At 44.8% G+C, this 13,573-nt stretch overlaps 1 protein-coding gene across 2 annotated transcripts in view; it reads left to right on the top strand.

Moving 5' to 3' along the window:
* LOC137551754 (prostaglandin reductase 1-like) overlaps positions 1–13,573 on the top strand; it is a 49,926-nt gene that overhangs the window by 27,419 nt on the left and 8,934 nt on the right. For both annotated transcript variants that reach the window (XM_068271360.1, XM_068271361.1), the window contains 2 exons: positions 5,781–5,898; positions 11,765–11,920. In XM_068271360.1, coding sequence (XP_068127461.1) covers positions 5,781–5,898; positions 11,765–11,920 — 274 coding nt within the window. The remainder of the gene's footprint in view (positions 1–5,780; positions 5,899–11,764; positions 11,921–13,573) is intronic.

Genomic DNA, 13,573 nt, shown 5'->3' with positions numbered 1-13,573 from the left:
TTTTAGGAGAGTAAATATAACACAAAAAAATCACCTAGAACAATAATAATGCTAACATTTATATAGCACTTTCCTCCTATCAGACTCAAAGTGTAAGAAAGCTGCAGCCACTAAGGGCACGCTCAGTAGGCTGCCCTGCAGTGTTAGGCCACGTTCACATTACAAACGCGGACGGGCAGGCATGTGGAACGCAACGCGTACGAACGCACGCCATCTGCGTTTGTATGCGTTGCATGGCTGATCCCATCACTGAAAAGTGAATGGGACAGCTACGCGTTTTGGCAAAAAATGCGTGCAGCATGCGTTCCCGGACCGCACAGGTCCAGAACGCATGCAGTGTGCACATCAGACAGTGCACTCTATGCACTGTCTGATGTCGTGCGTTTCGGCCACCTGCACGCGTTTCCAAAACGCGGCTGAAAATGCGTGCAGTGTGAACGGGGCCTTAGAGAGTCTTGCCCAAAGACTACTCACTGAACAGACACTGGCTTGCTGAATAGGAGAAGCCAAGATTTGAACCCTGGTCTCCTGTAAATATAACACGTACTTAAAAATGTGTTGGCCTATTTATTAAACATTCATCTAAAACGGGGGTATGTGAATGAATCTGTCTTCACAACAATTAAATGTATACCAGCATAAAGGCCTTAAAGAGAACTTGAACTGAAAAAAAAAAGTCAAAATAACCAGACACAGGTCATACTTTCCTACAGTGTAGTCTACTCCTCATTCTCGTTCTCCTCTCCTGCATCCCATTTGTCCACTGCGACCAATGAAATTCTCCGTCCTCCATTTTAAAAATGGCCAATTACCCCATAACCGTTTCCTGGTCAGCACACTGTTAAACTGTAATATCACCCCCTTGAGCCATAGGAAAACATGGACATTACCTTGCACATTCAGTTGTAACTGACAGCTGCTGAAATATAACTGACAGGCAGCAACTGGTATATTTCAGGGATCACTGTAAGAAGGGATCACTGTAAGAAGAAAATGGTGAGTTTCTGAGAGGAACTGACGGCGAAGTTAGTATGTAATATTCATTTGCAGGTACATCATGTGTTTCAGGTTCAGGTTTAAAAGGCAAATCACCATACTTCAGTTGGGGCTTCTTCAAAGTATTACACACATTGATGATTACTAATATGTAAACAATCATGCAGCATCCTAGAAGAGTTTATAGCACTGAAGTATGATGAACCATAAATGGTACTGAGAGAGGAAGTGTACAAAACACAGTGTAAAGAAAGCTCCAGAAATAATGTCTGATGAAGCAGGTATACACCCATGAAATGAGCCAGAGGAAACAACATAGTGAAGTAAAAGGGATGTGGTAAATGTAGCAACTCCATGTTAAGTATTGAATAAAAAAGGGGGGAAGAGAGAGAGAGAAAAAGGAGCAGAGTACTGAGAGGGACAGAAAGGAGTATCTTTATTCACAACAATATTTAATGAAGCACACTATTTTCAGTGTTAATTTATGCTTTATTTTCTTTAATTGTTATGACGCTCTGTTCTGATCCAGTTCTGTATAATATCTGAAGAAGAAACTTAAAGTTTTGAAAGCTTGCAATAAATCATGTACAGTTAGTCATTAAAGATATTTCCCGAATCAACATTTGTTGGTTTGATGTCTGCATATCTGCTCCTCGACTTACACAGGACCACACTTCCTTAAAGGGGCACTATGGCGAAAAAATGTAAAATTGTATCGTATGAAAGGTGTTTGGCAGATAAAAATAAAAATTAGATTAAGGAGCATGTCACATATATGACTCAGTGCCAACATCTAGTCACAGCAAATCAATGCTATCATTGGCAGTTTCTTTAAAATGTATTTAAAAGACAACTGAAGAGAGAAGTATATGGAGGCTGCCATGTTTACTTCCTTTTAATCAATACCAGTTGCCTGGCAGCCCTGCTGATCCTCTGCCTCTAGTACTTTCAGCCATAGACCCTAAAAAAGCATGCAGCAGATCAGGTGTTTCTGACATTATTGTCAGATCTGACAGATTAGCTGCATGCTTGTTTCTGGTGTTATTCAGACACTTCTGCAGCCAAACAGACCAGCAGGGCTGACAGACAACTGGTATTGTTTAAGAGGAAATAAACATGGCAGCCTCCAAAGACTTCTCACGACAGTTGCCCTTTAAGGCTAATCACAGCCACTAGAAGATGTTGCCAGCCTGTTGCCTTGGTAACATGCCCCTAAAGCTTTCATAATAGGAGAATTTGGTTAGAAATGTGAGCTCGGGCTGCAAAGTCTTGCATAGACTTATTATTGCCTATACATTGTCTTTCCAGCCTGAGAGTTGCTAAAGACTCAAAAAAATAAATAAATAAATAAATAACAAATTATAAATCAAATAACACAACAAAAATAGGCCCAAGCTACAAAAAAAGTTCAACATTTTCAGGACTTAGTTTCAGATATGTATAAATTAATAGTGATGACAAGTTTCTTTTTTATCCCCTCCTTTTCCTCGTTGTTTTTTTTTTGTAATCTTTATTTATGTAGTATGTTTTTATAGAAATTAATGCCCTCTTAGAAATGAATAATTCCAGTAATGAGGACTAGGAGTGGTCAGTAAGATGCAAATAATTCTGAGTTGATGCAGGATTATGCAAATTTTGAAGGCAATTTTATGCAGTTTGAAAAAGGACCAATCGAATTCCATCCCAGCAGAATTGGATTGGTTCATTATCAAGCTTCATTCATTTTGTACCTTTATTTATTTATTTTTTTCCACTAGTTAACTCTATTGCTGCCATATGGCTGCATTAAAATTGTAGCCAAAAGATGCTTCTGGACAGTAGATGGAGGACTGAACTATCTGACAGGTGTCGTCTGTCTGAAAGAGACCTCAGTTTCATCCAAGTGTAACATCAGTGGATTGAGACTGCAATATTTATACCCACCACACGATGGCAACCTCACCCCTCTTGCAGAGTTAAAGGAAGTGGACAGAGGGGGGTGATGGGGGGAGGACAGGAGAAAGGAGGAAGTGAGAGGACAAAGGGGAGAACAAAGGACAAAAGCATAGAGGCTGGAGGGGCATGTGGATCTCTCTGTCCCAGCCTCTGCGTAAGCCATTTTCGTGTGGTTCAGAGGAACGGACCAGGGCAGAAAGAGGAGTACAATCAGGCTCCAATTGATGCGATTAAACAAGGATAGCAGGAGTTGGACGCGAAACAAGCCACCAGCGACCAGACAGGAGGAATCGTCTCACCTAGCCCAGAGGACAAGCCATTCCTGAGTGTTGCTTGCTGCAGCGACGAGACTGGTGAGGGGCCTGTGGCCACAGTACTTTGGGTTTAACTGTTCCTTCACCTGGCGAGCGAGAAGGGGCCCCTGCCCCTCTCAGCTCAGAGTCCTTTGGAGAGCTGGTCGTGCCATGTGGATTACAAATACCTTCTCTTGAAGGTCTGAGCGCTCCAACATTAACTTGAATGGGCCCCATCGCTAGCAGACTTTATAGCAGTTTCACCACTGGCCAGTGGTTAGTCAGGGTTTGAAATGTTTTAGCTAAGTGCAGTAGCTAGTTGCACCTCCTCTGCTATTTGTGTGAATTGCATATAACTGTTTGTCTGTTTGATTGTAAAGAAATTGTACAGCAGTCTGTCTCTCTCTCACCCAGTGCATTAAGGGGCAGAGTCTCTTCACGGGTGGACAGGGGAACAAACTCTATTTATGACTGTTGCACTATTGAACTGCTGTTTCTGCTTCACTAACCCATTGTCACTAAGCTGTTGCTTTTATTTGATGCCATTGTACCCCTATACCATTGTGAATCCTGTTTGCCCACACCCTTCTCACAGGGCATCTTGTCTGCCACTAATAAAACCCCCTTATAGTTATTGGTGTGTCGGAGTATTAAAGGGTCCTTTCACAGGACGGGTCATCACTGGGGACAGTAGGAGAACCCAACTCTTACAGCAGCTCCTGTGGGAGTCAGTGCTACACAAGAATTGTTTTGTTGGTCGGAAATTTTTGAACTTTTCTATATGAGTTCTAAATTATGTATTCTAAAAATTCTACAGTCAAAACTTTAAGGGCTTGTTCACACTGCAGGCATTTTTGTCGCAGGCGATTTTTCAAAATCGCCCTGAAAGCGCTTGCACAATGATTCTCTATGAGATAGTTCATATCTAAACGGTTTGTTTCTCATCCGTCTAGATAAGCGGTGCTTGAGCCATTTTTGAGGCGATTCCGCCTCAATAGAAGGTATAGGAAAAACGCAAAATGCTCACAAAACCGCCTTGTGGAGCGATTGCGTCCGCGTTTTTAAGAATAAATGCATTGTATTTATTCTTTTTCGGATCAAAGAGTTCACTTCCTGACTTGCGTCAGGGATTGAATTACCAAAATGCTCGGGAAAAATGATTCAGAAACCGCTAACCACAAAAAAGAATCGCCCACCCAAGCGCCGGGAATAGGAAAGAAAAAACGCCTCAAAATAAGCCCACCGTGGATGGACACGTGAGCCGAATACAATGTGAACAAGGCCTAAATGGTTAGATTTAATAAAGTTTAAAACACAAGTATGGAAGGTAACACTCATTATTGGAAAACATGGTGCTTAAAAAATGATCCTTAACTCATGGTTTTAAAGGATACCTGAGGTGATGTGTGAAATGATGAGATAGACATGTGTATATACAGTGCCCAGCACACAAATAACTAGTCAGGACTGGATCAGACTACGGTGTGACCCTCACTGCTAAGAAATTACAACTATAAAACACTTTCATAGCAGAAAATGGCCTCTGAGAGCAGGAAAGAGATAAAAAGGGTCAATAGCTCATAGATTTTAGCTCTGGCATACTTCAATGAATGTGTAATTGAGCAAAAACAATAAAACAGTAAAGACTTAAAAATTAGATTTAAATATTAAATACAACTGTGGAATATCTTAAAAAGACATTTTTAGGAGGAGGAAGTTAGATACAATGGGCCTGATTCACAAAGCAGTGCTAACAGTTAGCACGCTAGTGAAAAGCCCTTTATCACGCCTAAACTCTGTTTAGGCATGATAAGTTTAGGAGTGATAAGTTTAGGTGTGATAAGTTTAGTCATGATAAGTTTAGGTGTGATAAGTTTTTAGGCGTGATAAGTTTAGGCACCAACTGGGTTAGCACCGCAGTGCACAGCTGATCAAAGGTTTTGCGCCAGCAAAGTCTGGTGCACTTTGCATAGAGTTTAATGGCGCTGCTTTGCATGCGGGACTTTGCGCGCGATCTAAACTTATCTAAACTTATCATGCCTAAACATATCATGCCTAAACTGAGTTTAGGCACGATAAAATGGTTATCACGCCTAAAGTCTTTAACTGGGCTATCACCGCTTTGTGAATCGAGCCCTATGTGTACGAGAGGAATTGGTGTGGGAGACTTGGGCGCAGTATACAGCTGGTATATGGCTGATCCTGCTGCTGCACAAGTCCCAGCCGTGTTAAATACTATTCCCCCTCCAGGCCGCCATGGATGGTGGAGAATGAAATACTTTGGCTTCCAGCAATTGCTGAAAGTCAATTTATTGTGTTTTAAAAGTAACTTCAGCTCTGTCTTCTGATGGCGCCGAAGTTACTCCCTGTGAGCCCAAGTCTCCTGCGCTGGATTCACTGTGTTCAAGATACAATTGTTTATTTCATTCGTTTATTTTCACTTTGGGTGTCCTTTAAAGCTAAATTATCATGGTGCTATCATGGCTAAAGGCAAATCTCTATACATTGCTATGTAAAGTTAGCACTGTATAATTTTCCATCTTTTTTTTCTCACAGTCTCACAGCGTACTTTGGTTTTTTGGAGCTCTGCAGACCCAAGGAAGGAGATGTGGTTCTAGTAAACTCTGCTGCTGGGGCTGTTGGAACCATAGTAGGACAGATTGCAAAGATAAAAGTATGTTATTTTTTCAATAAATGTATTTTCTGTAAACTGTTTTTGACTTCCCCATAAAGCAGCGCTGTCCAACTGGCGGCCCGCCAGGCCTCCTGCTGCGGCCCGCTCCCTGAGCTGCAGGCATGGCTTCTGCTATAGGCGCCATGCCAGCAACCTCATATCGTGCACTCTCCTGTGTCCCCCGGCTGGCGCTGCCTCAGCTCAGACCTCACAGATCGTGTTGACTGAAGAGAGCAGAGTGCGCATGGTTGTACCCGCATACACGGAGTACGTCACATGCGGAAGTGACATCATTAGTCACTTCCGCATGTGAAGTTCCTCTGCGCGGGTGCCATGCGCACTCTGCCTGCTTCAGTCGCCGCGATCTGTGAGATCTGAGCTGAGGCAGCGCCAGCAGGGACACAGGAGAGGACAGCGCTGATCAAAGGTAACGGGCACTGGACACCTCGCTATCTAACTTGGGGGGCACCTGTCACTATCTAACTTGGGGGGCACCTGTCACTATCTAACTTGGGGGGCAACTGTCACTACCTCAGCTGGGGGGCACCTGTCACTGTCTAACTTGGGGGCACCGGTCACTATCTAACTTGGGGGGCACCTGTCACTATCTAACTTGGGGGGCACCTGTCACTATCTAACTGGGGGGCACCTGTCACTACCTCAGCTGGGGGGACACCTGTCACTCTCTAACTGGGGGGTACCTGTCACTACCTCAGCTGGGGGGACACCTGTCACTATCTAACTGGGGGGCACCTGTCACTACCTCAGCTGGGGGGACACCTGTCACTCTCTAACTGGGGGGTACCTGTCACTATCTAACTTGGGGGGCAACTGTCACTACCTCAGCTGGGGGGCACCTGTCACTGTCTAACTTGGGGGCACCGGTCACTATCTAACTTGGGGGGCACCTGTCACTATCTAACTTGGGGGGCACCTGTCACTATCTAACTGGGGGGCACCTGTCACTACCTCAGCTGGGGGGACACCTGTCACTCTCTAACTGGGGGGCACCTGTCACTACCTTAGCTGGGGGGACACCTGTCACTATCTAACTGGGGGGCACCTGTCACTACCTCAGCTGGGGGGACACCTGTCACTATCTAACTGGGGGGCACCTGTCACTACCTCAGCTGGGGGGACACCTGTCACTCTCTAACTGGGGGGCACCTGTCACTACCTCAGCTGGGGGGACACCTGTCACTATCTAACTGAGGGGCACCTGTCACTACCTCAGCTGGGGGGACACCTGTCACTATCTAACTGGGGGGCACCTGTCACTACCTCAGCTGGGGGGACACCTGTCGCTATCTAACTGGGGGGCACCTGTCACTACCTCAGCTGGGGGGACACCTGCCACTATCTAACTGGGGGGCACCTGTCACTACCTCAGCTGGGGGGACACCTGTCACTACCTCAACTGGGGAGGCACCTGTCACTATCTAACTGGGGGGCACCTGTCACTACCCTGCCTGGGGGGACACCTGTCACTATCTAACTGGGGGGCACCTGTCACTACCTCAGCTGGGGGGACATCTGTCACTATCTAACTGGGGAGCACCTGTCACTGCCTCAGCTGGGGGGACACCTGTCACTACCTCATCCGGCCACACCACAGCATCACCGTCAGCCCGGCCACAGCATCACTGCAAGGCCTTTCAGCCCACACATCATCCCCAATCCGGGCAAAACAGTATAGCCAGGCACAGCAGCCAGTAGAGGAGAATGTAAAAGCCAGGTGAGAGGTGTCTACCATATTAAGGGGGCATTCTGCCTATTTATATGAAATGCTGTCTATGTATGTGCCTCATGATTGCTGAATTTGTCTTGTTGGGTGCCTCATGATTTGTTGGGGGCATCATGATTGCTGAATTTGTCTTGTTGGGGGCCTCAAGATTGCTGAATGTGTCTTGTTGGGAGCCTCATGATTTGTTGGGGACCTCATGATTGCTAAATTTGTCTTGTTGGGGGCATCATGATTGCTGCATGTATCTTGTTGGGGTCCTCATGATTTGTTGGGGGCATCATGATTGCTGAATTTGTCTTGTTGGGGGTCACATGATTGCTAACTGCGAGACTATGGGAAAAGCTGAATCATCATCATATGAGACAATAGCACTAAACCTACTTTTTTAGCTTTTTAAAACGGAAAATAAAACTGGGAGGTTCTAAAAAAAAGAATACATTTTTCAGGAGTAGGATGGATGAAATTGTTTATCTTCACAGTTTATTTTCAACTTGGATTTTCCATAATGTTCATGTATGAGTTAAAACGTTTGTATGTAGTTTAAATTGTTGTTGCCACTTTGCGATAAAGTGACTTTTGGGTTGCAGTTTGGGCACTCTGCCTCCAAAAGGTTTGCCACCACTGTCCTAATCTAATGTCCCACATTGCTAAGTTCATGTAAATTTGTCTCCTCCCGTGGCCACACCCGCATTCTGGTCCATGGCCACGCCATTTTCCGGCGCGGCGCGACGACAGCACTGCCATAAAGGATAAATGACATTGTAAACCACCCACTTTTTTAGAACTGACCACAGATTATGAGTGATATTCAGATCTGGGGGGTTTCCTGGCCACTAGTCCAAAATTTCAATGATATGATCTCTGAGCCACTTCTTATCACTTTTGCCTTGTGATACATTGCTGGACGATATGCAGATCATAACCAGATTACACCTGGATATTGATAGATCTTGGGTAGAACTGTGAGTGTGCCCAAGCCCTTGGATGAGAAGAAACACATGAATTGTCTCCGGGTGCTTCACTGGTGGTATAGCCAGAGCCGGGACAAGGTCCTCCAGCACCCAAGGCTGAGACACCAAACTGCGCCCCTCCATCCCTCCCACCCCAGCTGTCACACACTGATTGCTATTAGACTAAAAAGGCGCCCCAGGGCCCCCAATCCTCCCAACCCTTTTTTTTTAACGGATAAGTTTCATTGAGTTTTGCAAAACCAACACAAATACAACACATGGCAAGCATATCAAAATACATATCATATTAGACATGACTACATTTTATTAGACATCACCCGCCAATCCAAACACCTTAATCTCTAGTTATCTGGGTTGCAGTCACTGCCATGTATCCCCTTTTCTTACTTCTCTCTGCTTCATACACAATAGGGGAATGGTAGCTGAGTGAGTTTTGCTCCCCCTCCTACACTGCACCCTGAGGCTAGAGCCTCTCTTGCCTCTGCCTTGGCCTGGCCCTGGGTATGACACAGCACTCATGGAGGTGTATTTCTCTGAAGGTGCTGTCCAGTCTTTGTAATTCCTGCAGCATTTTCATGATGTCTTTCTTGAAGAATTTGCTTCTTTACTGTCCTACCCTTGTCTAAACGTTTTCTCACTACTGTGCGTGCAAATGAACCCAATCCCTCCTGCTGTGGATACTGGCCAAGCTCTGCAATTATGGCACTCCTTAGGAGGAATCACCCCATCAGAAATTTCTGGGTCCCATACTGAGCAAACCTGCAGCAACCCCCCCCCCCCCCCCCCACACACACACACACACACACACACACAGGCCCCTCCCCAGTAAAATAGCCAGATGTGCCCCCTCCCAGTAGAATAGCCAGATGTGGCCTCACTTCCTCCCCGGTATAGTAACCGGATGTTTCCCCTCCCACCCCAATATAGTAGCCAGATGTTCCCCCTCCTTCTCCAGTATAGTAGCCAAATGTGGCCTCCCTTCCTCCCTAGTATAGCAGCCAGATATCCCCCCTCCCTCCCCAGTATTGTAGTCAGATGTGCTCCCTCCCAGCATTACACAACACATTATGGGGAGGATTATAGACAGCAGTACTCACACACTCACCTCCTCCAGGCACCAGGTCCTGCAGGTCCCGTCCATCTGCAGAGCACAATCACTACAGAGGAGACATACAGGACCTGCAATGCCCAGAACCCAGAAGAGGGGCGTGTGTGCTGCTGCCTGTTATTCTTCCCACACTGTGCTCCATAATGCAGGGGAGGGGGGGGGGGTGGGTAGAGTCTTGTGATGCCCTAGCAACGGCCATGATTGCACCTTCCACCTTGAAATGCTTTATGATCCTGGGCATGGTTCTTTCATATACAGTATTCTTAGCAGCAGTTTGCAGCAGTTTTTTTGCATTTCATGCAAAGTGCTGATGGCTGCAAGTATCTCATTGTCAGCAACCACTGCTAATACAACCATCTTGTTTTATAGCAATCAGTCTATCCTTATAAAAAAGTCAGAATATTATAGTGATTTCAGCTGTACCCGGTCACACCTGTACTAATAATTTGTCTATAACGAAATGTAAAGAGCTAATCATTGTGTCAGGGCCAAAGTACACAAAAATTGTGTTTTTTTGTGATAATTAATGTTCTATACTAATAAAGCTGTACATTTTTAAAAACACAACATATGTCACTGACCAACATTTTGGCTATGATTGTACACTATTGGTAACACTCCTTAACCATTTATGCCACACGGACGTGAGCCTCACGTACAGCCGCAGGGACGTGCTAATCACATCCAGTTTCAGGTGCTTTGCGGGCGATCATGCGGGCAAATGCCCACGTTAGCAATGTTGCTGGTAGCAGGGGGGATTGGCTGCAGGGGACAAAAGTCCCCTGTGCCAATCCATACATGTCCGCCATGAATAAACAGTATTTTTGTTCAAAAACATTGTTTATTTTTAAAAAGAGCCGCCGCGATACCTTCCGCCACCGATTTCTGCTGTTTTCTACTGCCAATCGTTAGATTTGTCAATGGGAACAATGTTCCAATTCATTAATCTCCCCGCAGGCCACCGTAATCACAGGCTTCCATTGAAGCCTGCATCACTTCCCTAGTTACAATGTAGCAACACATTGTTTCCTATGTAGCGACACTTCCTCTTTAAAGTATACATCTGAGGAATAGGTGGTAAAAACATCTGGGGAATAGGTGGTATGAAAACACATACCTAGTAGTTTAAATCCTGTCCAGCAGTGCTGAACCATGCCCCATATACAGTATCTGCTATTTGGTCCGGTCTGGGTCGCAACCTCGGGCGGTTAGGACCTGTCGACCGGAAGTATTAAACTTTGTGTATGCGCAGATTCAATTTTCTAGTCATGCATATGCACAGTAGAGAGGAGGCTGCCGGCAGCATGGCCATGGACATCTATGTCAAACATGCGTATGCATGCGGCGACTAAGTGATTCAAACTGCGCAGACCGGACCTAATTGTGGACATACGGGGCGCTTCAGGGGGAAAAGGAAGACACGATCCAGCACAGCTAGACCGGACTTAAAGCACTAGGGATGTGTTTTCATACCGCCTATTCCCCAGATGTATCCTTTAAATCATCTAAAGGGGAAGTTGGGGTATAAGGTTTTATGCTGAAGTCTTTGATTTCTGCTTTCATGTTGGACAGATTGATAAGTGGCTAGTCTGTTTTGCATAGTTATTTATGAGAGTTGATCTATTAATGTTCTGACTGAGCTGGTAGAAATAGACATACTGAAGAGCATAAGCTATTGTGCAAGCCTAGACTGGTAATGATTGCATTCAGGGAGTGAGGTTGCTGGAAGATAAATTAGCAGTTATGCAAATGCAAAAAAAAACATCTGTGTGCAGTGTGAACATTATTGATAGCGCTAGCTTGTCCTGTACTGAATACTGAGTTCTTGTGGTAGGTCATAGGTGCATGCCACTACCCTGGTGCAAATACTAATAATACACTAATCTTGCAGCACTCCTCAGGCCTGGAAGCCAAGCAGTGCCCTACGCAATGCTGGAAGCTTTGTATGCACAATCCAAGTGAAAGAACATCTTCTATAGATCAGTGGCATGAGAACACATACCATTATGAAACAGGAAATGATTGTGTTTGGTTTCTCCTCAGGGCTGTAAAGTTGTGGGATCTGCTGGTTCCGATGACAAAATAGCCTATCTAAAGGAATTAGGCTTTGATGAAGCTTTCAACTACAAGACTGTGAGCTCTCTGGAGAAAGCGCTCAAGAAAGCATCTCCGGAAGGCTATGACTGCTACTTTGAGAATGTAAGTGTGTGTTCTCTAATTTTTGTGGGCTCAGATTGCACCTGAAAGCTGGATGTCTTTCTTAAGTCAAGGCCTGTTGCAGTGCTACCGCAAGTAATGCGCTTAATGCATTGTACTTGGCATAATGGAAATCTATGGGTGACACAATAAGTTTAAACGCCAGAGCGCAGTGCATCGCGGTGCGCATGCACGGACCGACGGGATTCTCAGTGACGTACTTCCTGCAAGCTCCACTTTAGCCTTCAGCTGTAGGAAGTAGGGATGATCAATGAGATGCAAATAATTCTGAGTTGATGTTGGGTTATGCAAATTTATGCGGCTTGAAAATGGACCAATCATAGCATTCCAAGGTTGAATCCTCACAGGTCCATTATCAAGATGCATACATTTGCATACTAAATTTGCATCATTCTCCATCAAATCCTTCTTCAGTGACCTATTGACTGTTTTTCCTCACCCAAGATAATTGTTGACCATTCCAGGTGAAAATGTAGTATAGCTGCAGGTGTTCCACAATAACTGGCTGCTATTATTAACACCACAGCAGGTTGCCTCCAGCTCGTTTTACCCTTGCCATACAACAGAACATGCTGTTCTGCAATAGCTGAGTAGTACCGTCACCCCCAAACAATTACTAATGAGCATTTAGAGCAACATCAAGGGCCCTTCCACACATGTAGCCAAATGGACATATCACGCCTCACTGCTGCGAAGCAACTCTACAGTGAGGCATACAGTAAATGAAACAGTTGAATAAAATAATAACTGCCATGTGTGCGTCGATATCAGCCACCCTGCACTTGATATAGAATGCCTGTTTTGCCATGCAGTCATATTGTCTGTTACAACGAAACAGACTTGGGGCTTGATTCACTAAAACAAATAGTATGTCTTATCAAGGTTAATACGCCTTATCAGAGTAGCATAGCGAGCGCTACAAACTTATGCCTGCTAATTAGCAATGACGAGAGCTCCACTCGTCCTGCCATGAGCACCTGCGGGTTTGTATGCTACTTTGATAAGGCGCGTTAACTTTGATAAGGCATGCTATTTGTCTTAGTTAATCAATCCCTTGGTGTGGTGTGGAAGGGCCCTAACAGAGCATCTGTCCAGGCCTTTAGAAGCTAAATTAACTGTCATAAAAAATGGCAGATGCAGCCGAGTCCAGCTATGTTAGATGACACTGTGCATTCATAAAACAATGTTGATTAGGTATGAAGAACATGATAAATATTAAATTAAGTAAGGTGAGGTTTAGTTCAGGCTTGTTTTAAGGCAAATAGTTCCTTGTGTAATGTGTAATGAAACATATGAAAGAACTGGTATCATCAGGTCATATGAAACATAGGCGTGTATTCAGTAAACTGCGTTAAGCAGAATTATGTGCGTGAAGTCTTACTGCACAATGATTAGAGCAGTTTAGTGCATACACTGCATAATATATGGGAAGAGGGGAAATCACAGCTCATCCTTGATATATTCAGAGACTCATACCGATAGTCACAGAATTCCAGGTCTGGGCGATGTACATGTATGACCAGTTATGGTTAAAATCTAGCCGGGTGGTTCTCAAGGTGTTCTCACAGCTAGCAGAGGGTGTGGTACCAATGGAGTCCAAGGACCTTCCAAATGCTACAGCAGTGCAGCTTAAAG

This window comes from Hyperolius riggenbachi, chromosome 1, assembly GCF_040937935.1.
Source record: "Hyperolius riggenbachi isolate aHypRig1 chromosome 1, aHypRig1.pri, whole genome shotgun sequence".
NCBI classification, from domain to species: Eukaryota; Metazoa; Chordata; class Amphibia; order Anura; family Hyperoliidae; genus Hyperolius; species Hyperolius riggenbachi.
This window is presented reverse-complemented; position numbering and strand designations above follow the sequence as displayed.